At 42.5% G+C, this 24,619-nt stretch overlaps 1 protein-coding gene across 2 annotated transcripts in view; it reads left to right on the top strand.

The window, feature by feature from the left end:
• Positions 1-24,619, top strand: part of slc22a16 (solute carrier family 22 member 16) — a 115,349-nt gene that overhangs the window by 5,194 nt on the left and 85,536 nt on the right. For both annotated transcript variants that reach the window (XR_009654056.1, XM_060914080.1), the window contains exons 2-5: positions 3,969-4,442; positions 4,944-5,061; positions 7,524-7,838; positions 23,673-23,913. Coding sequence is in view for 1 of the 2 variants with exons in the window: in XM_060914080.1 (XP_060770063.1) it covers positions 3,969-4,442; positions 4,944-5,061; positions 7,524-7,838; positions 23,673-23,913 (1,148 nt within the window). In the remaining variant the exon portion in view is untranslated. The remainder of the gene's footprint in view (positions 1-3,968; positions 4,443-4,943; positions 5,062-7,523; positions 7,839-23,672; positions 23,914-24,619) is intronic.

The raw sequence follows: 24,619 nt of genomic DNA, 5'->3' as shown, positions 1-24,619 counted from the left end.
GGATAGGCTCCAGCTTGCCTGCGACCCTGTAGAACAGGATAAAGCGGCTAGAGATAATGAGATGAGATAGACATTGTGAAGAAATCATATACAAGTAATGTGGACATTAGGAAAAGGTCAGTCTCGATAAGATATATAAATATTTTTATTTAATTCAATATATTGAATATATGAAAATTTGATTTATTAATGGAACTGTAAATAACTATGGATTTTAATGTACATTTTTTAGAAAAACAAGTGATGTTGACAATGAGTAATAACCAGTCCCCATAAAATGTACATATTATTTTGAATTAATGCAATACACATATTGATTTTGATACATATTGTTCTATATAATAGTGTTTTTATTTCAATAAGTATGAAAATAGGCATCAGGTGTTTTAATTAACTACAGTTCAGGTTGCAGGAAATAGGGTGTGTAAGGTCTCATTTTGAAAAAAATTTCAGGGGGGGGGGTGTCCCCCTGGACCCCCCCTTATTACTGCGGGCGCCTTTGGTGCCCTCAGGACATTTTACAGATTTTCTGCTTTTTTCATCAGGACCCACTCTCATCCCTGAAAGAGGTAGGCATGTTGTGTAAATCAAATGGTGGTAACTCCCCAAAAATCCATTTTAATTCCAGCTTGTAATGCAACAAAACAGGACAAACACCAATGGGGATGAATACTTTTGCAAGACTTTGTGTGTGTGTGTGTGTGTGTGTGTGTGTGTGTGTGTGTGTGTGTGTGTGTGTGAGATATGTACAGGTGCAGCAATTTGTCTCATTTATGACACTAAATTAGATAATTACTTGCCCACTAATGGAGTTAAATTTGATTAAAATGTGACCATCAGTGTCACAATAGCCATATGTAATTCCATAACATTGAAATATATTCATAATGTTTTTTGTATATTTAATAATTAACTCAATGTACTTGCAATGTACAAGAAAAATAATTTAACACCGGTAGTATATTCAACACCAGTCTCCGCCCCTTGATTGTGAGAGTCCCTCGGAGGTGCATGTGCATTCTGTGTATTCGGCTGCAAGGAGATGCTCTTTGTTGTGAAAGAATGGTCCAGGTTCATCGTAAGTTTTGAGGAGAATGAACTAAAGTACAACTTTGGCTATGAAGTGGTTTGGGAAAACCACGTTGGCTTAAAGTGTTAGTCTAACAAAAAATGCATAATAAAATCCTGGGTTTTCTGTGTGTTATATGCTCGGATAGGTTGTAAAGTTCACCGATAAATAAAAAAATTGGTTCGAAAAATAAATTTTTTTGCATCTGAATTCTGTTCCAAAAATCACTAAAAGCTTGTTCGCCATTATTATATCGCAGCGATTTACAGGTCAGCGGTGCTGCATGTGTGATGCCATATGCGCCACTGCCTTCTTTTGTGTCCACTCAGACACTATATATTATTCTCTGCAGTGGCGTGCATTCTTTATACTGATTCTTTTGAAAAAGACGACGAAAGCTCTTCAAATTCGTCCTCAATCTTTGGTTGGTTGTCTGAGGACGATTTAGAACCTATAGCCATGGAGAAAGAGGTGGACAGATATGCAAGCCAAGTTGCTTATGAAGAAGAGCAACAACTGCTTGAGCAGTTTTCTGGAACCCAGGAAATTAATACATGGTACAAATCATAGTTTGCTTATTAATTTTTATTTTTTAATTTAAATTTTTTTTTACTGATTTCGTGTTCAACTTTCACAGTTATGATAAAGCAGTGTCTCTTTGTAATTGCCATCTTTGTAACCTCAGTTGGTAGGCACAAGGCTAAAAAATGGCAGTAATTAGGCACTTTCACTTTTAGTGCTGGAGCCAGCAGGAGCAGGTGGCCCGTTGTGTAATATGCATTGTGCACAGCGAGCGTGCAACAGCCAGGAGTTTGTTATGATTCACCTCCAAAACTAAGTGGCTCATAAAACTACAAAGTTTTCTGGTTCTAACAGTACCAGTTAGGACCATGTAGACCCTTTTCTATTATGTGCTACAACATTAAGTAGAGGTATGTGTGTGGGGTAGTGTGTGTGTGGGGAGGTTTCAGCGCGCAATTACCGTTATTTATTTTTACTAAAATCACCGCATCTCTGCAACCATAAAAGATGTCTTTCAAAATTCCAAAGCCTATGTTCTTCTTACATTTTGCTCATGTTGTGGGAGAATCTCTTTCAGAGCCTATAAATACAGGAAAAAAAACAATGAGTTAGTTGAGAGAGATAACAGGATGTCATGTCCATTCATTTGATATTGAACTAATGTTTTTAGATGCAGTATAACATCGCACATGTTTCAGTGGACAAAAAGGCAGTGACAAGATTCAGAAATACACAGGGAAGTTTATCACAGAGTTTCTGATCTCTGCTCACTGATTTGGATTGTTTGCTCATTGTCACCTTTATAAAGAAGATTATAAATTAATCTTTCAATGGCCTTTTCCTACACGCCAATTCCGTGATTATTGTAGGGACTTTACCTTAAAATTTCAAATGGGTTCAGTTCACCTTAAAATCAGCTCTCTGTAAAGCTTGGTTGTTCTCAACCACCTTTGGAGGTGTGTCCCACTTTGACACACTATTCATACCCCAAAGTGGTATGAATAGTACGTGTACCTGTGACTGGCTTGGTGACAAGCTACAGTATGCCTTACCAAGTTTAGTTTTGCAGCTAATAGCTACTAGAATGCAAGTACTGTAAGTAGCTACACCAGTACACAGCATAAACGCACAACTTTCAGTTAGTTATTCAACAATAAGAATCCTGCCCGCAAATTACTAACCTACCTGTTCCTGAGCGAACAAAGTTACCAACTGATTGTGATAACATTATTTAGCTAGTTCCTGGACCAATGTCGCTACCGTCATTCAAATTAGCATAGCAGCAAGGCACTGTAGTGATTTTAATGCTACTACTGACCAGCTAAAGTATCACTGACCTATTAACATGACTAGAAGTGTTACATGTCAGTAGACTAAACATAAAGGTATAACGCATTTTTCACAAAACCAACACAATTTAACCAATTCAGAAGGCTCACTTTACATCTAACATCTCATCTCAACTCATTATCTCTAGCCGCTTTATCCTGTTCTACAGGGTCGCAGGCAAGCTGGAGCCTATCCCAGCTGACTACGGGCGAAAGGCGGGATACACCCTGGACAAGTCGCCAGGTCATCACAGGGCTGACACATAGACACAGACAACCATTCACACTCACATTCACACCTACAGTCAATTTAGAGTCACCAGTTAACCTAACCTGCATGTCTTTGGACTGTGGGGGAAACCGGAGCACCCGGAGGAAACCCACGCGGACACGGGGAGAACATGCAAACTCCGCACAGAAAGGCCCTTGCCGGCCACGGGGCTCGAACCCGGACCTTCTTGCTGTGAGGCGACAGCGCTAACCACTACACCACCTTACATCTAACATTTGATCAAAAATATTATTTTGTCTTACATTAGACTTACCTTCTTCCTGTGTCATCTTGACAAAAGAAAACAGCAGATCAGTTGCAGGAGTAAAAATCTGGAAAAGACGTGCTCATCATGACGTCAGATGCACAAAGAAACTTAATTGACACACTTGGACTGAAATAAGTTTAAAGCAACGATGTGTAATTTCAAGTTGATATAATCCACAAAAGTAGACTGCCATAACTAAAGCTGGAAGGTGAATGAGACTCGTTCAGAACATTATGTTACTTCAGCGACTACTCAAATACACTTTTTCAGTGCAAGGCTGCTTCTCTAAGCTTTAGGTAGCTATCATTAAAAATGTACAGATTTTTCCTTAAAATCTTTTCTTCTTGTTTTGATGAACCAGTGTAAATTATAAGGAGTAGCGTTTTCATCCCCAAACTTGTCTTGAACATTATAAACCAGTAGATTTTTATGGCCAGCTGTTAATTGCATTTTGCTGAAGGTTAAACACAGTGAGATACAGCATACTGACATTACTTCCTCATTTACTAGGTTTCAGGCCTGCCTCTACTTTGCAGCTGTTTTCCAGGCCATATCGTGTGGGATTCACTACCTGGCCTCTGTTTTCCTGGTGGAGACACCAAAGTTTCTTTGCGATGCTCCTTGGAACATCACTGATGTCCTGTACAGAAACCACTCCGCAAGCTCACTGGAGGAGATCTGGCCATTTTATACTCCTGGAAATGGGCCAGTGGTGGTGCAGACAGTTAACGGAGAGCAGTGGGAACTCGGACCCTGTCGTAAAATGCTGCGTCACTATACACAAGATTTTCAGTATGAATTTATTGGCAATAAATCTGTGGAATCATGCAGTGGTTATGCGTTTGACCATAGCCAGGTGGAACAGAGTATTGTAACAGAATGGGATCTGGTGTGTGAGAAGGAATGGCTTGCCAAGCTTATACAGCCTACCTTTATGCTGGGAGTCTTGATTGGAGCACTGCTGTTTGGAGACATCGCTGATAGGTATGCTTGACATCATAGGTACGTCTGTTTGTCTCCTAGTCCCTGACCCTTCTTTTAGATGTGAACCGTGTAAGGATGTGTTTGCCACAGTATTTCTCTATGTGCACCACTAGGACCAATATGTGCATGCATACATATTTCTGGGGTGTTTCAGGTAATTATTATGAAACAAGTACTTTATACAGTTTTGCACCAAGGAGATACAGTGAGTAGCATTGCTACCTGATGGCTCCAGGACCCTTGTTTCAATCCTGTGCTGCACCTGTCTCGTGCAAAGTTTTACATGTCCATGCTCTCCAGGACTAAGTGAATTGGCTCCGAGGTGTGAATGTGTCTCATCCTGGGTATATTCTAACCTCAGGTTGTAGATGAATGAATAACTGTATAATTTTTTAGCGAATTTTAGTTGCCACAAACTACGTCTTTTCAGCAGGGTCATTAAGTGCCAGATATAACAACATAATATTACATAAGTCTCTGTTTTTCTTTGTCTTTTTCCAGGGTTGGCAGACGTCCCATTCTGATGGTCACCAGTGTGGCTCAGTTTGCATTCGGCATGACTGTGGCATTTACAGGAAACTATTACATTTTCATTGTAATGCGCTTCCTGCTCGCCATGGTAAGAGTCTTATAATGAGACCCTGTTTTTCCTTGAAGTGAACATCAAAAAAACTTTTTTTTCAGTAATATAAATATCTTGGAAGATACAGTATGTAGAACCAGATAAAAATAATTGTTTTTTGTAAGTTATTGTTTGTCAGTGAATGTCAATTATTGTTTTAATAATTGACAGCATGTAGCTAAAGAAAACATGCTTGGAATGCTGGTGCAGAGTTCTTGGTTGTGTTTACATGGGCCTCCTGTCAGTTTATTTTTATCCCCCGCTGGCCAAAAGGCTGAAGGGGGATTATGTCATGGCGATGTCTGTCCATCTGTCCATCCCAGGAAGGGTACTTGCCTTCTGAAATCAACTCCTCTCACAATTTTTGAAGGAATTTCATGAAACTTGACATGATTATTTGTTATATGTTGGTAATATGCATATTGCAGTTTCGTTCAATTCAATCGCATTTTACCAGAGTTATGGCATAGTTGCCAGCGGGGGATATTGTGCTCTCAGAGCACTCTTGTTTTTATAGACACGCCCCAAAACCCCTACACCCCATTTTAGAAATGAAAACATGGAAGAGTCAGGCATCTGTTCTTGGACAGATATGTAAACATCTGCATAAAGCATTAAACTGTTTGTATATCTCGCTTTACATAATAAATCAAGCAGATATATTTTTAATAACTTAGAGACCCTGGTAAGGTAAAATTATTTGGATAAACCACCTTGATAGAAATGTATGCAATGCTATTTATCTCCAGTGCAGCTAAGCATATGGCCTAGCTAACACAGGCCAGCTGAACAACTCATGGGAGCTCATTACAGAGGAAAAACAGGACAGAAGATGCACTCTTGACTATTCTGTCAAATCAGTGTGAACTGAATGTCTAGAACACTGTAGAGACTATGTTTATAGTATTATAACTTGGGTATGATAGCAGTTTATTGGCCAAAAAGGGGGGAAAAACAGGTCATGATAAAATGAGCCACCATCATCCACTGCCACATGGAAATTTGATTCCCATTCTGGCAAAAACACCATCAGAAGAAGAGTACTTGGGTAAAATAATTAGAAGATAAGTCCATCTGGAAAAGTGAAATGTAATGGTGTAAATTGATAAGTGCAGGAAATGTAGCCCAAATTGTGGCTATACTGTAATGTGGACATACTGTAGCCCTCTGTTGATGTTTATCTAAAATCTAGGTTTCTGAACGCAAGCTGTCATAGTCACACATTTTACTGTTAGCTGCATATGAAATTGTTTGAATTATGAAAAGGAGCCACAGATGTAAGGAGAATATAGTTGTTTATTGGTTAAACCGTACAGTACCAGTCACAACATTAGATATATCTGACTGAATATCTCTTATGGTTTAAAGGCATTTTGATCTAGATGCAAATGGGCTTATTAACCCAATTTCACCTATGTCTTATTATTTGGTTGGTTCATTGAGCCCGATCATAAAATTCTACAATCTGGACTTTGCAAAACATGGCTTGCTAATGGTTGTCTGTGAATACTATAACTAAGTACAGTGGCGTGCACAGACATTTTGGGGGGCAAGTGCTCTGGGGGGAAAAAAAGGGCACTTTTTTGTGCATGTGGAACACCTTATTATAAAAGTCTGAGATTTAACCCTCCTCTTGTGTTCGGGTCGCCACTGACCTGTTTTAGTTTTTAAAGGTGTAAAACAACCACTTAATGTTAATTTATTACATCAAGGCTTTTTGACTTTGCCAGGAATCTCTAGTTGAACAAAATAGAAAAATAATTTTTTGTTTTCCTAAATCTGAAAATGGTCTAGCAAAAAATATAATACTTATGTGCAGTTGTTTCTGTATGCGACGGGCTACTTCATGACAAAATAATTACAGCTTGGGCTTAGAGGGCAAACAATACATTTTCACTCGATTCATGTATTACCTGGCTGGTGGGGCAGGGGAAGAGCTGACTGACTGCCTGATGTGTTGTCTGTGCTACGACAAGGCCGTGGCTTCCAGGACGCTATGCTGCTGCAACCTCACATTGAATGCACTGCACGCTTGTTCACGTGACAGAGCAAGAGAGACAGATGTCCGGTGTGTGTGCGGAGGGGGCACACATCGGGACATTATTTTCACACACGCTTTTAATGCCGCGGCTTTTCTAGGGCACTTTTTTGGACAGAGGGCAGAGGGGCAGGTGCTTGAGCACCACCTCGTGTCTATCTGTGCACGCCACTGACTAAGTATGTATATGTGCATGCATTATTGACTATTTATGTAGATTTTTTGTCTAAGTAAAAATCTACACAAAAGCACAATGAAACTAGATATATGTAACTCATCAATGAAATTGTGAGCTAAAGTGTATATGTGTGAGGCAATATTTGTGCAAATGGTTTCATCATAAGAAAAGCTCTCATTTTCCTGTTTTGAGATACCCTCCCCTCTTCATCTTTCCTACTCTTATATCTCCCTGTGTTGGCAGGTGTCAAGTGGCTATCTAGTTGTGGTTTTTGTGTACGTTACGGAATTCACAGGCATCAAAGTACGGACATGGACGTCCATGCACGTGCACGCAGCATTTGCGGTAGGCGTCATGGTGGTAGCACTGGTGGGTTACTTGGTCCGAGTCTGGTGGCTCTATCAGGTCATTCTTACCCTCAGCACCTCTCCTTTTCTCCTGTACTGCTGGAAGTTCCCTGAGACACCGTTCTATCTGATAGCCAACGGACGGCACCAGGAAGCCCAGGAGCTCTTGGATACCATGGCCTACTGGAATGGACTGGAGCCCAGACTGAAGGTACCAACACAGCTCCATACACTCTCAAAAAATAAAGTACATTAATGTACCTTTAGGGGTACAATGGCTTGTCACTGGGGCAGTAACCTCTAGGGTACTTATTTGTACCCTTTATATACTGTTTGGGAACATGTATGTACCTTTTTGGCCCTAAAAAGGTACACATAGTTGACTTGAGTTCCAATAATGAACCCTAGGGGGTACATTAGTGTAGACTGTACCTTGTGGGACAAAAATAGACTCCTACTGTACCCCTATTTTTGATAGTGTAATGGAAATTTTAATGGAACTTTTATAAGGAAATATAGTAAAACCAATTAAAGTAATTTATTTTTTTAACCAGTTATTTTATTTTGAATGTTGCAGAGAACAGTTTGTATTCATGGCAATACAGAATGAACATGCTATATGATTTGAACTTTCAATGTTCTTTAAACTATTCAGCAATGGATGTTCCACAAACCCAGAGAATACCACTCTGAAATTACTTTTAAAACAGGGGTTCTCAACCTTTTCTGCCTTGAGGCCCACCTGTTCATACTTGTAACGAGTTGGGGCCCATTAAAAAAGATCCCCAATTATTTTGGCTTATCTATTCTATTAGAATCTAATAATCTATTGTAAAGTGTATTAATGGAATGCAACATCACTCCCTGTTACAGATGGGAGCTCAAGAATTAAATAAATGCAATAAAAACAAACTATTTTTAATTGTAGGTATTGTTTTTAAAACTGTATGGATGTGCCAGCAGCCAACATAAAACCATGCATGCGGGGCATTCTCAGCCAAAAGGGATTAATGATCCAAAAGTGGAGTCTGGTCGATTAACACAAGAACTTATTGCCATATTTGTGTACAGCAAACAAGCAAGTTATTAAAACCAAGAAGTACATTCAAAAGAAGTGGATATGAAACCACTCAATGAGAGAGATCTTTGTACATTAACAAAGAAGAATTTTTCCAAGGAGTTGGGAAAATTATCCATCTGTTGAGTTCCCCGACATCTCAAACTACCTGGTGCTGCAGATATCATTCTACATAGACAAACAGATGAAAACCTGGAAGAGCATGGAGGTGTACAACTTTTTACATATGTCTGAGTTAAAGATCTGGGGATCAGGACATTAAGATAGATGGCGGTAAGATAGATGGATCTAAGTGCAGGAAGAGTGTTTATTAGCAGGCGTGATATTTACAAAAGCAAAACAGAAAGCAGAATATTTAAACAGTGTTATAGACATGGCTAGAAACAAACATGACTGTGATAATACAAAGCCTCTGTAAAAACAGCTTCAGTATCTGTGCATGCTGATTGTGCTCAGTATCAGGTGTTTTCTATAACGACTGGGTCCCAAGCGCATGCACAGCGTGCTCCATGAGTGCGCGTGGCCACTCGAGCTGTGCCAGGTTAAAGCACGCAAATGCGTGAGTCAAGTGTTCGCCTGCTGCGTGACCACAACTTTAAGCTCCCGTGTATATTGCCACCAAAATGCCTCACTTTCAGTGATAACCCATTGCGAGCTGTAGTGTGACTGCAGCTTAATGAGACAGATGTGATGTCGGATGCAACCCAGCAATTGTACCCTACTACAAATAAAAAAAATTAACTTCAACTTGAAAAAAAATTTGTGGCCCACTAATGAGCCGTGGCCCAATGGTTGAGAAACACTGTTTTAAAATAGAAAAATATTTCCAAAATGCTATTGCTAATGTATTGCAATATAAACATACTCTTCCCCTGAGGGCACAGATAGTATCAGTGGTGCAGTGGTTAACTGCTTGTTGTCAAGACAAGTTTATTTGTATTGTGCTTTTAACAATAAACATTGTCGCAAAGCAGCTTTACAGAATTTTAATGACTTAAAACATGAGCTAATTTTATCCCTAATCTATCCCCAATGAGCAAGCCTATGGTGACGGTGGCAAGGAAAAACTCCCTCAGACAACATGAGGAAGAAACCTCGAGAGGAACCACACTCAAAAGGGAACCCATCCTCATTTGGGCAACAACAGACAACATGACTATAACATTAACAGTTTTAACATGAAGTTAGTTTTGTTGATGTTATAAACTCTTCATTGATGGAAACTTGAGTGCAAAACTGTTCATGACAACTACAGTCCTAAAGTTATCAAGTCAACCGTAGTCCTCAGCCATAAAAGCATTACTGTAAGTGTCCAGAGCGTCCTCCAAGTGTGACTTTCAACTGTCCACATGGGGCCATCCTCCACAGGAGTGATGCGATAAGACTCCAACCAGACACAGGGCACCAGCATGGATCAGGCAGGTCCGAGGAGCAGAAGAGGTCAGCATCTTGATCCCAGGACCGACATGTAACTCAGAGGGACAGATGGGGGGGGGAGAGGGACAAACACAGGTTGTTAGGTATGGCCAGTGTCACCTGAATAAATAGGAACTGTATACATATTGCACTGAGTACAAGCAGGGACTCCGGCAAAACTAACTATGACAGCATAACTAAAAGGGGAGAGCCAGAAGGTAACACAGGCATGAGGGAGCCCCGGGACATAAAGCAGCCAGCCACTACACCGTCAACAAACTCGAGTGAGCAAGCGAGTGGGGGACTGACAGCATCCATACATCCCAGTTTATCAAAACACTATGTCTGAGGACCCTCCAGATCTACTCCTTTAGCTCATAAACACCATTAACAAAAGGCTTGACTAAACAGATATGTTTTCAGCCTAGACTTAAACGCTGAGACGGTGTCTGATTCCCGAACATTACTTGGAAGGCTGTTCCATAACTGTGGGGCTTTGTAAGAAAAGGCTCTGCCCCCTGATGTAGCCTTCACTATACGAGGTACCAGCAGATAGCCTGCACCTTTTGATCTAAGTAGGCGTGGCAGGTCATAGAGGACCAGAAGTTCACTCAGGTACCGTGGCACGAGACCATTCAGTGCTTTAAAGGTCAATAGTAGTACAGTATTTTATAATCAATATGAAATTTGATTGGGAGCCAATGCAGTGTGGATAAGACGGGGTGATGTGGTCATATTTTCTAGTTCTAGTAAGGACTCTTGCTGCTGCATTTTGAACTAACTAGAGCTTGTTTATGTTAGGATTGATGGAGGTGTGGTGAAGTTAGGATCCAAGAGCAGAACAGAGACAGTAATCCAATAAATAATATGATTTAATTCAGCGAAGAAAGGGCGTGGCAAAAAGGTAAACAAACAGGACAAAAAACAAATGGCAAAAATAGTCCGGACAAAATGAGACAAACGTCTTGACAAAAACATGAGAGAGGCAAAGACAAAAACGCTAGTGCAAAAAACCATGAACAAGGAAAGACCCTTAGTGTAAAAAACCATGAACCAGAAGAACGCTAGTACAAAAACCATGAACAAGAAAAAGTCGCTAGAGAGAAAAACCATGAGAAGCAGGTGAGGCACTAAAACGGCTAGAGAATCAAACGAAACGTTCTGGCAAAGTCAGAGTCTGAGAACGGCCCTTAAATAAGCAACAGTAAAAACCAGGAAGTGAGTTCAGGAGAGAAGGAATTCCTGTCCCGGATCCGGATCAGCGCTGGCGTGAGAGATCCGTAATCTCCGGAGTGGATGTCCGGGGCGGAGCATGACAGTTTATGCACTTGTTGAATAAGGCATTACAATAATCCAACCTGGAGGTAACAAAAGCATGAACTAGTTTTTCTGCATCATGTAGTGACATTAAATTTCTTATCTTAGCAATATTTCTGAGATGAAAGAAAGCTATCCCGGTAATGTTATCAATGTGAGTTTCGAATGAAAGACTGGGGTCAATAATCACTCTGAGGTCTTTTACTGCTGCACATGAAGAAACAGAAAGGCCATCCAGAGTTACTGTGTAATCAGAAAACTTACTTCTAGCTGCAAGTGGTCCTAGTACAAGTACTTCAGTCTTGTCAGAGTTAAGCAGAAGGAAGTTAATAAGCATCCAGTGTCTAATGTACTTCACACGTTCCTCAATTCTATTAAGCTGGTGTCTCTCATCAGATTTTGCAGAAACATGCAACTGTGTGTCATCAGCATAACAGTGGAAACTAATACAATGTTTACGAATAATATCACCCAGAGGTAACATATATAAAAAAAAAGCAGTGGACCCAAGACAGAAGTTCCTTGTGGAACACCAAACTTTACCTCAGTATGTCTAGAAAAATCACCATTTAAATCAACATACTGATAGCGATCAGTTAAATAAGAGCTGAGCCAGGAGAGGGCCGTTCCCTTAACTCCCAATGGTATCAAATGCTGCACTAAGGTCAAACAACACAAGCAGCGAGACACAGCCCTGATCAGACGCCAACAGTAGGCCGTTTACTACTTTAACCAGAGCTGTCTCTGTGCTATGATGAGGTCTAAATCCTGACTGATACATTTCATGGATGTTATTCCTATGTAAATATGAGCATAACTGCTGTGCCACGGCTTTTTCAAGGATCTTGGAGATAAAGGGGAGGTTTGATATTGGCCGATAATTGGTCAGCTGACAGGGATCAAGGTCAGGTTTTTAATCAGGAGTTTGATAACTGCTAGTTTAAAGGATTTGGGTACATAGCCAATCCTAAGAGAATAATTTATTATTTTTAGAAGCGGTTCAATTACTTCAGGTATTATCTGTTTGAATTGACGTGTAGGTAAGGGATCTAGTACACAAGTTGAGGCTTTTGATGCCGAGATTAATGAAAGTAATTCAGTTTCTTGTAGGGGAGTAAAACATTCTAATTGATAATCTGATACAGTTATATTGTTAACTACAGGGTCACTTATATCCTGTCCACACTAGGGATTTTGTACCGATATGATACTACTTTCGTACCGCAACACCTGTCCACACTAGTAACTATACCGGTACTGTAGCAGTATAACTGTATCGGTACGAAACCCACAAATGTATGGGTTTCGTACCGGTACAGTATCGGTACTGTAACGCTTCGCTGTAGTGTGGACAGATGAAGCGGTTCTGTATCGATACAAATATAATGCGCATGCGCAATGAACCATTCCTACTTCTTCCGGGTTATTCATACAATACAATACGCACGTGCTTTCCAACTGTAAATAAAACGTCGAAATGGCTCAAAACGACCGTGGAGCTACATGGAGCAAAGAAGGGGGGGAGGGAGGAAGAAAGGAGGAAGAGGGGAAAAGGGAGAGAAAGGGAGGGGAAGAGAAGGAAAGAGGGAGAAATGGAGGGGAAGAGAAGGGAAGAGGGAGAAAGTGAGGGGGGAGAAAGGGAGATTCGTTTTCTTTGTTTCTTTCTCAACTGCCTCGCGCGTTTTATACGATTCGACTGAATAAATGACCACCAGAAATACGGTCTGTACATTGACAACAAAAAGCACATACACATTGTTTCATCTGCCATATTCTCGGAAGGAAGTTACTCGGTAACCACGGAAACATTTCGCGCACGTGCATTTCAACTACCGTGAAAGAAAACCGCAAACATTAGTTTTATATTATATTAGCTAGTGTGGACAGATGCACTAAACTGTACCGGTATACTTTGTATCGATACAGTTATACCACTATCGTACCGGTATATATGTGAACACAGCTTTACATTGTCTGACCTTAAATTAGTAGTTTGAATTTTTTGTCGGATATTCTCAATTTTGTCATTAAAAAAAATCCATGAAGTCGTTGCTACTACATACTGCAGGTGTGCATGTGTCTATAATGGACTTATTCCTGGTTAATTTTGCTACAGTATTAAATAGAAATCTAGGATTATTTTTGTTATTTTCTATTAGGGAGGAGAGATACAGTATGTAGGGGCGGCACGGTGGTGTAGTGGTTAGCGCTATCGCCTCACAGCAAGAAGGTCCTGGGTTCGAGCCCCGGGGCCGGCGAGGGCCTTTCTGTGCGGAGTTTGCATGTTCTCCCCGTGTCCGCGTGGGTTTCCTCCGGGTGCTCCGGTTTCCCCCACAGTCCAAAGACATGCAGGTTAGGTTAACTGGTGACTCTAAATTGACCGTAGGTGTGAATGTGAGTGTGAATGGTTGTCTGTGTCTATGTGTCAGCCCTGTGATGACCTGGCGACTTGTCCAGGGTGTACCCCGCCTTTCGCCCATAGTCAGCTGGGATAGGCTCCAGCTTGCCTGCGACCCTGTAGAAGGATAAAGCGGCTAGAGATAATGAGATGAGATGAGATACAGTATGTTGATCTAGCAGTACTAAGAGCTTTTCTGTACTTCAGGAAGCTCTTCTCATCTCATCTCATTATCTCTAGCCGCTTTATCCTGTTCTACAGGGTCGCAGGCAAGCTGGAGCCTATCCCAGCTGACTACAGGCGAAAGGCGGGGTACACCCTGGACAAGTCGCCAGGTCATCACAGGGCTGACACATAGACACAGACAACCATTCACACTCACATTCACACCTACGGTCAATTTACAGTCACCAATTAACCTAACCTGCATGTCTTTGGACTGTGGGGGAAACCGGAGCACCCGGAGGAAACCCACGCGGACACGGGGAGAACATGCCAACTCCGCACAGAAAGGCCCTCGCCGGCCATGGGGCTCGAACCCGGACCTTCTTGCTGTGAGGCGACAGCGCTAACCACTACACCACCGTACCGTCCAGGAAGCTCTTCTTCCACGCTAATTTGAACGCTACCAATTTTGTTTGACGCCATTTACATTCCAATTTTCAAGTGGTCTGTTTTAAAGTGCGAGTGTCATCATTATACCAGGGTGCTAATTTTTTGTCTCTGACCATTTTCCTTTTAAGAGGCGCTACATTATCTAAGGTATGGAGGAATGTTGACTCTAAGCATTCAGTTGCCTGCAGGGACTGACAGTGACCCAATCAAAGTTGATAACTCTGGGAGATCACTTATAAAGCTCTGTGCAATAGTTGACATGAATGTACATTTAATACAGTAGTGTGGTGAGGTGCATATATTATTACTCAGACATATTTTGAATGAGATGAGATAATGATCTGAGATAACTTCAGACTGTGGAAGTGTGACTATATTTTCTACGTTTAACCCAAATGTTAGTATTAGATCGAGGGTGTGACCACCATTATGGGTCGGTCCTATGACATTCTGATTAACCCTTACTGAATCTAAAATGGACAACAGTAAGTTGTCGCTGTTTTCAAAGGGTCTTCTGGGTTATCAAAGTGAATATTAAAAGACCCCACAACTAAAGCTTTGTCTAAGGAAATAACCAGGTCTGGGATAAAATCTGCAAATTCAGAAAGAAACTCAGAATATGGCCCCGGGGGCCTGTAACCAACAAGCAACGGAATTAACTGGGTAGACCTATTTTTCTTTATATTAGTATAAAGAACTTAAATGTATTAAATTTATAACCAGGTTTGTGTGTTACACCTAGATAATCATTATAAATAACCGTGATGCCTCCTCCTCTGCCAGTTAGACGAGGCTGGTGTATCCAGGAGGACTCGCTTCATTTAATGCTATATATTTATTTAGCTTAATCCATGTTTCTGTTAAACACAGTACATTAAACTCCTGATCAGTAATAAGTTCATTAACCATTAGCGCTTTAGATGTAAGAGATCTAATATTTAATAGCCCCACCTTTAGATCAAAGGTGCTGGCAGCGGCTGTACAGTCAGTATGATCTAATTTTATATTGATTAGGTTACTGGAACAAACTCTCTGAATATTTCTACCTTTTTGTTGAGCTCGGGGAACAGACACAAGCTTGATGTAGTGGACCCTGAGTGATGACTCTGTGCAGGTAGCAGACAGTTGGTTTAGCCTGTTCGTCTGCTCCCTGGCCTTGGCTCTTGTTGTGACTTCACAACAAGCAAGTTTGATACTGGAACCTGCTGATTGACCACTGCCTTTCTGTGTGGACTTTGCATGTTCTCCCTGTGCCTGCATGGGTTTCCTTCATGTGCTCTGCTTTCATCCCACAGTCCAACGACAGATTAGATCAATGAGGATTAAGTCAACTGGCTGCTCTATATTACCCCTAGATGTGAATGTGAGAGTCCATTTGTCTGTCTGTCTGTGTAAGCAGTGCAATCGATATGGTGACCTGTCCAGGGTGTACCCTGCCTATTGCCCAATGTCAGCTGGTATTGGCTCCAGCTCACCCACAACCTGTAATAGATAACCAGTATGGAGAATGAATAAATGAAGATGGGGCCCAAACTGTCTTTTGGTTTGAATGATATAAAGAAACAGGGCTTTGGTTTGAACAAAAACACTTTTGATGAATGAACATGCAGGCATATGGTAAAGCAGTTACTGAGGATATAAAACGTTAATGCATTAACAAATGTATTTCTAAAAAAAAACAAAAAAAAACTTGTTTTGTAACACTTTTATTTGACCATGTTTACCTCTCAGTGTAAAATAACTTCAACATATTGTTGATTTTTTTGCTGTGATACATACTTCTTCCGATGCACGAACTCGGACACATCATCAGTGTTGTATCCTGGCTTCATCGGGTGTATCGGGTCTTACAACAGACACCCTCAGCCAGGTGACCCGACGGGGGTTGATCAAGCCCCGGTCTGTGTCCAAGTGGCATACTACGACCCCCACTTGTTGCCCCTCTTCAGCCAGAGCCATCTGGATGCCTTTTCTGCTGCCTCCATGTTATTGTTAATGGCCCTTCTCCTGCTTTGACCCATGATCCCCAGGATTCCATAGGCCCTGCTGAGGGAATGGCCTGCAAACCCCCGACAGCCCTCCTCCACTGGCATGCACCTGGTCCTCCACCCGTTCCTGTGGCAGTCCTCCACAAGCTCCTGATATATTACTTCACAACAAGCAAGTTTGATACTGGAACCTGCTGATTGACCACTGCCTTTCTGTGTGGAGTTTGCGTGTTCTCCCCGTGCCTGCATGGGTTTCCTTCAGGTGCTCTGCTTTCATCCCACAGTCCAACAACAGATTAGATCAATGAGGATTAAGTCAACTGGCTGCTCTATATTACCCCTAGATGTGAATGTGAGAGTCCGTTTGTCTGTCTGTCTGTGTAAGCAGTGCAATCGATATGGTGACCTGTCCAGGGTGTACCCTGCCTCTTGCCCAATGTCAGCTGGCATTGGCTCCAGCTCACCCACAACCTGCAATAGATAACCAGTATGGAGAATGAATGAATGAAGATGGGGCCCAAACTGTCTTTTGGTTTGAATGAGATAAAGAAACAGGGTTTAGGTTTGAACAAAAACACTTTTGATGAATGAACATGCAGGCATATGGTAAAATAGTTACTGAGGATATAAAACGTTAATTCATTAACAAATATATTTCTAAAAAAAACAAAAAAAATTGTTTTGTAACACTTTTATTTGACCATGTTTACCTCTCAGTGTAAAATAACTTCAACATACTGTTGATTTTTTTTGCTGTGATACATACATCTTCGCGGGCGGCACGGTGGTGTAGTGGTTAGCGCTGTCGCCTCACAGCAAGAAGGTCCTGGGTTTGAGCCCCGGGGCCGGCGAGGGCCTTTCTGTGCGGAGTTTGCATGTTCTCCCCGTGTCCGCGTGGGTTTCCTCCGGGTGCTCCGGTTTCCCCCACAGTCCAGAGACATGCAGGTTAGGTTAACTGGTGACTCTAAATTGACCGTAGGTGTGAATGTGAGTGTGAATGGTTGTCTGTGTCTATGTGTCAGCCCTGTGATGACCTGGCGACTTGTCCAGGGTGTACCCCGCCTTTCGCCCGTAGTCAGCTGGGATAGGCTCCAGCTTGCCTGCGACCCTGTAGAAGGATAAAGCGGCTACAGATAATGAGATGAGATGAGAGACATACATCTTCCGATGCCCGAACTTGGACACATCATCAGTGTTGTATCCTGGCTTCATCGGGTGTTTCAGGTCTTACAATAGACACCCTCAGCCAGGTGACCCGACCGGGGTTGATTAAGCCCCGGTCTGTGTCCAAGTGGCATACTACGACCCCCACTTGTCACCCCTCTTCAGCCAGAGCCATCTGGATGCCTTTTCTGCCGCCTCCATGTTATTGTTAATGGCCCTTCTCCTGCTTTGACCCATGATCCCCAGGATTCCGTAGGCCTTGCTGAGGGAATGGCCTGCAAACCCCCGACAGCCCTCCTCCACTGGCATGCACCTGGTCCTCCACCCGTTCCTGTGGCAGTCCTCCACAAGCTCCTGATATTTTGCCCTCTTCCTCTCCTGTGCCTCCTCCATCCTCTCTTCCCAGGGCACGGTCAGCTCCAAGAGGATCAGCTGTCTCATGGCATTTGACACCAAGATGATGTCTGGTCTCAGCACGGTCTAGGTGATATAAGCTGAAATCTTCAGCTGCCTTTCTATGTCAACTGACATGACCCAGTCTCATGCTGTGGAAAGCAGACCTCCTGGGCAGTTCTTGGGTCTGTTATTTAGCTGCTCTCCTGCCTTCACAAACTGGATAGTTCTGGCTGTGGTGTTGGTACGCCTGCCATCACTGATCCCCTTGCTGATTGCCTCGGCGATGGATTTGAGGACCTGATCGTGTCTCCAACGATAGCGACCTTCTCCCAGTACCTTGGTGCAGCTGCTTAGGATGTGCTCAAGGGTCCCAGTTTTAGAGCAAAGTGGACAAGCTGGTGTTTCAACCTTGCCCCATTTGAACAGGTTGGAGGGGCTGGGGATGACATTGTAAACCCCCTGGATCAGAAACTTGATCCTCTGGGTGTTCCACTTCCAGATGTCCTGCCAGGTGACATTCCGCTCCATCGCCTGTTCCCACTTCATCCAGGCACCCTGCTGTCTCATTGCCACGGCACTAGACGTTCTTTCTTTCTCCACTGCGGAGCGCACCTCTTCCTGAACTAACATTCGCCTCTCTTTCTCACTGGCGGTGTTAAATCAGGTCAATGGAAAACATTCAAGCCCACCTCTGCCACAAGCCACGCTCCCAAAAAGGACCTTCTGCTGTAGGCGAGCTTCTGCCTGCTGCACTGCCTCACCTGCCTTCCACTTCCTCCCTGTCTTTACAACAATCTCTGCCCCGGTTACTTTGCTGTCTCCTGATGTGGTGTACTGCAGATGTTCTCTCGCTTGAGCCACGATGAACTCCTCCCTGATTGAGCTGAGAGGGAGCCTGACCTTATTGGTGTTCCTGTACAGAGCAATGCTGCACAGGCTGCGTGGCAAACCTAGCTACCTGCGGAGATAGCTGCTTACCTTGTTCTCAAATCGCTCTGCTGCAGTCATAGGCACCTCATAGATGAGCAAGGGCCAGAGGATTCTTGGGAGGATCCCGTGCTGGTAAACCCATGCCTTGAATTGCTCAGGGATACCAGACTTGTCTACCACCTTCAACCATCCCTCCAGGTTGGTGTTGGTTGCCTTGATGGAATCTGTATCCTTCAGGCTACAGTTGAATACTTTCCCGAGGCTTTTCACTGGTTTTTCCATAACCGACGGAATTTGGTCTCCTCCCAGAAGCAGAATCTATCCGTGACCTTCCCTTTTTTGAGGACCAAAGAACGGGATTTGGTGGGTTTGAAGCTCATGCGGGCCCAAGACATGAGCTTCGCCAACCCCTGAAGGATCCGCCTGGCTCCAGGCATGGCTGTTGTTGTTACCGTGATGTCGTCCATGAAGGCTTTTATGGGTAGCTGTCTCATGCCTGACTTGCTGAGAGGGCCTTGACACTCTGGTTCTGCTGACTTGACCAGCATGTTCATTGCTAAGGTGAACAGGGTCACTGAGATGGTGCAGCCAGTGATCATCCCCACTTCAAGCTGGTGTCAGTCAGATGTTGTAAGACCAGCGGATACCCTCAGGCTGAACTTTCTGTAGTAGTCCAAGATGAGATATTGCACCTTCTGTGGAACGTGGTGCTTGTCGAGTGCCACTTCTATCAGCTTATGCAGTATTGAACCGTAGGCGTTGGTGAGATCCAGCCACAGTACGGCCAGGCCCAGGTTGCTAAATATTTTAGAGGTTAAAATAATATGAATATGAAGGTGTTGCCGAATCTAATGGGCAACTTGAGGCTAAAAAGACGGATAACTGTGAGGAAACCATCTTGAAGTACACCATCACTTTCACTTTCAACATTATCACTTCACCCCAGAGTGGTTGGCAGAATTTAGTGTCCTCTGAGCCTGACAGATAATTTTTTTTTAGTTACAGTGCTGTTGTGACTAGACAGCAAATGTCTGTGAAAGTTCTTTTTCAGTCAGACATGTTTTCTGAAATATCAAATAACATGAGTTATGTTTATGGACCTGTGTCCTCTCTCATAAGTAGCAAAAGGCAAAAACACACCTTGTCGCATTTATTACAGTGACATTAATGTGATATCAGTGTTTATAAAATGCTTATTTACATTTTTTCCCAGAATACCTTTGGAGGAGAAGCCAAATTACACAAAAAGAAGTGCAACCAACCTGTACCTGTAGTTTGTTTTGGTTTGAACGAAAGCACTTTTGGTGAATGAACATGCAGGCATATAGACTTCTCTTATCAAGTCAAGTCAACTTTATTGTCAAATATGCTATACATGCTCGACATACAGCACAGATGAAATTTCAGTCCTCTCTGACCCACGGTGCAAACAGGCAATGCAATAAATAAAAATATAATAATTGAAAAAACAAACAAACAATATAAACACTCTAGATAAGAACTAGACATAGACTAAACACTCAGACAAACAATATCTCATCTCATCTCATTATCTCTAGCCGCTTTATCCTTCTACAGGGTCGCAGGCAAGCTGGAGCCTATCCCAGCTGACTACGGGCGAAAGGCGGGGTACACCCTGGACAAGTCGCCAGGTCATCACAGGGCTGACACATAGACACAGACAACCATTCACACTCACATTCACACCTACGGTCAATTTAGAGTCACCAGTTAACCTAACCTGCATGTCTTTGGACTGTGGGGGAAACCGGAGCACCCGGAGGAAACCCACGCGGACACGGGGAGAACATGCAAACTCCACACAGAAAGGCCCTCGCCGGCCCCGGGGCTCGAACCCAGGACCTTCTTGCTGTGAGGCGACAGCGCTAACCACTACACCACTGTGCCGCCACAAACAATATAAACAGTATAAATAAACAGTATAAACACTAGATAAGAACTAGACATAGACTAAACACTCAGACAATATAAACAGTGTAAACACTAGATAAGAACTAGACAAAGATTAAACACTCAAACAGACAATATAAACAGTATAAACACTCTAGATAAGAACTAGACGTAGACTAAACACTCATATATACATACATATATACTGGGTGCGATTTGCTGGGGGGGATGGGGGGGGATCATCCCCCCCTCTGGTTTTTATCTCTGCTGAAAAAAAATCCTCGGGGACAACCCCATCAATAAAACAAACAAACCAAAAAAAAAGTTGACATGACAGGCATGTTGTGACACAGTTTTCTACATTCTACATTGCACTCACTTTCAAAATGACCCGAAGTGGCAGCTTTGATGTTCACGAACGTCCCCAGCAAATAGATACATTGTAGATAATAACAATATCTTTGCATTCTATGCAGGGATGCAAACAGCGCGCCTTTTGGCGGATGCTGCCTTTTTCACGGCCGATTTTTTTTTGGGGGGGGGGGGCGTTGGAGTGTCTGATTATAATTTCAAAGTAAATTCTGTATTAAAATTACTAAATAAGCAAATCCGTTACAGTCCATGAAACAGGAAGTATAAGGATGAGAAAAAAAAACAGTTTAAATCGGAAAGCTGTGCACAATGTGAACTGCGCCATCAGAGCAAACTGTTCATTTAGTATTCATGTATTTTAGTGATTTTCGAGTCACTGTCCATTTAATCCGGAGGGAGAGAAACATCACAGCAATGCGACAAGCAATGCGAACTTTGTTGTATGTTAGTGTTCGTGTATTTAGTCAGAGAGATAGGAAGATGAATTTACTATCTCTGGTTTAGTGTTCGTTTTCATTTAGTGTTATTCATTTGATATTGTAAGAACGCCAGGGCCACTTCTTAACACGCACTGTGTCCTTTATTTTTATTAACAAGTATTTAACAAGGAGTTGCTGTTTTAGCCACAACTCATGCTTCCTAACAGCCCATAAACAGCACCAACCCCCCGCGCTCACTCTCGCGCACCCACACCTAAACTCCACCCCCCAGTTCCCCTAAAAGGCATATAACAACATAAGAAACTCAACAGGTAACAGAACACAACACAGGTTATCACAATATCATCAGATGTTATTGAGCTGTTAGCCTATTGTTACCTTAATTTTGTGACGTTTCATGATTTAAAAAAAAAAAACCATCCCCCCTTCTGGTTTTTTGACAAATCGCACCCTGTGTGTACATATATATATATATATATATATATATATATATATATATATATATATATATATATATATATACACACACACACACACACGTAAATTGGTGCAAATAAACAAACAGTCAAGGGCACTTGAGGTATAGCAGGTAAACATGAAATAAGCAGTATAAACAAACTAGCAGCTGTTAAGGTGAGGTAGTGCGGAATAGTGCAAATGAGCGAGGTAAAGTGAGATGTGCGGTCCCTGAGTTCAGTGTGTTAATGAACGATGAGATGTATGTATGTGTGTGTGTGTGTGTGTGTGTGTGTGTGTGTGTGTGTGTTTGGGGGGGGGAACTGTGAGGATGACATGTCAGATGCTGAAGGAGGGGCAGGGGGGTGTGCGAGCAGAATCTGTGGCAGGGGGCAGAGGGGGGAGGAGGGGCAGAACAGGGAGGGAGTCGAGCCTCCTGACTGCCTGGTGAAAGAAACTGTTCTTGAGCCTGCTGGTTTTGGCCTGGAGACTCCGCAGTCTCTTCCCCGATGGCAGCAGACTGAAGAGGCTGTGAGATGGGTGGGTGGGGTCACCTGCAATCCTGATGGCTTTGCGGGTGAGGCGGGAGTTATAAATATCCATTAGCACCAATGATCCTCTCAGCTGCTCTCACGATGCGCTGCAGAGACTTGCAGCAGGACACGGTGCAGGCGCCGTACCACACGGTGATGTCGCTGCCATTATATTATGTCACTGCCATTATATTTTCTGAGGATCACAAATGAGTTTTACTTACACACACACACACACACACACACACACACACACACACGTGTGTGTATATATTACACCTTTGATAATTTAATACAACAATTTTCATGACAAATTATATCATGGGCATCAACTTGAGTGAAAAGTAAAATCTTTAAAAAATTTACACGAATTTCAGGGTTTTTTTTTTTTTAATATTTGGCATGTCTCTGTTTTTTTTGCTTGAATGACCCTGTGCACTCCAGCTGGCATGAACTCTATAAGATTGTGCAAAACCTGATGATCCATTTTAGATCCATTAGAGTGTCATCTGAACACATGCTTTAATAGAAGAGATTAGACTTGAGGAAAATCTGACCTTTTGTACAAAGGGGGTTTTGTTTAAATAGGAACTCTTAAATATTCAAGATGTTGAACATTTACTTTCTTTGTTTTAAATATTTTGAAATTCTAAAACTTTTGTATTTATATCCTGGTTTAAATGAAAAAATAAAATCCCAGACAGTCAGTATGGTCTTGGGCTTTTGGTCCCCACTGTGTGTGTGTGTGTGTGTTTAAATTACACTAAGTTGTCTATAACACAAATTACATTATTTTTAGGGAAATTGTCAATTTTTTGAATGATTTATGGTTAAGAAGTTTGTTCTACAGGTGTTTGTTTGTTTGTTTGTTTGTTTGTTTGTTTGTTTAATTCAGTATTTGCTTCAAAGAATATTTAAAAATCTCATTGGAATTATGCCATGTCATGTTAATATAATATGGCAGTAACATTATATCTAATTTGAGAATTTCAGCTGTTCACCAAGCCAGATTTCTGATCTCTGTGTGGTAGGTGTTGGAGCTGATAGAGGAAAGTGGAGATGCACTTATGAAGGACAAGCAGCGCAACGACAGCAGGCTGGAAAAACCGAAGAAGAAGCTGAGCATCTTGGACATGTTCAGCAGCTGGAAGATGGCTGGACGCAGTGCCACATGTTGGGCAATCTGGTTCACTGGCTCATTGGGTTACTATGTGTTCAGCCTAGGCTCTGTCAACCTGGGTGGAAACCAGTACATCAACCTCTTCTTGGCTGGTAGTGTGTGTGTGTGTGTGTGTGTGTGAGTGAGAGATAATGATAAGCCCTTTATTGTCACTAGTCACATGTACCAGCGAAATTAGCCGTCAACCTGTCCGTACATATACAACATACAATTGACATAGGGTGGACAGGACAGGAAGACAGGGATGAAGATAAAAGAAAAGAAAACACAACATGAGGAGAGATAAGGAAAAAAGAACCCCCCCCACTATGCTCCTGTCAGGAGTACAGTGTGGGAACATTTAAAAAACCTTTGCACATAAGCACACAATAACACAAGTACACTTTAAACACGGGACTTGAGGGGGAGAAAGGAGGGGGCAATCAGGGGTAAGGGGGGGAGGGGGTAAGGGGGGGAGGTAGAGGTAATCCAGTGCAAGCAAGCAGCCGTCCACTCCTGCAGCCATGAAGGCGCTGGTCACACACCTGCTTGTCACACTGGGGATGAAAATGGCGACCGCGGAAAGTTGGAGAAGGAATGCGAGGAATGCGAGAGCGTCTCCCGGCAGTGACCTTCAGGGGGAAATGTTGCCTCAGCAACAGCCTTGACCGAGGCCGCTGCTGTCTCAGGGAGCCGAATGTCGATAAGATATAATTTGTTTGGTCTTTCCAGACGCAGTCTTTGCACGTCCACACCGCTCATCCATATCTGTCCATTCCGTCCATTCTGTTCAAATTGGTGTCCGAAAAACGTATTCCT

Source organism: Neoarius graeffei, chromosome 2, assembly GCF_027579695.1.
Source record: "Neoarius graeffei isolate fNeoGra1 chromosome 2, fNeoGra1.pri, whole genome shotgun sequence".
Lineage (NCBI taxonomy): Eukaryota > Metazoa > Chordata > Actinopteri > Siluriformes > Ariidae > Neoarius > Neoarius graeffei.
This window is presented reverse-complemented; position numbering and strand designations above follow the sequence as displayed.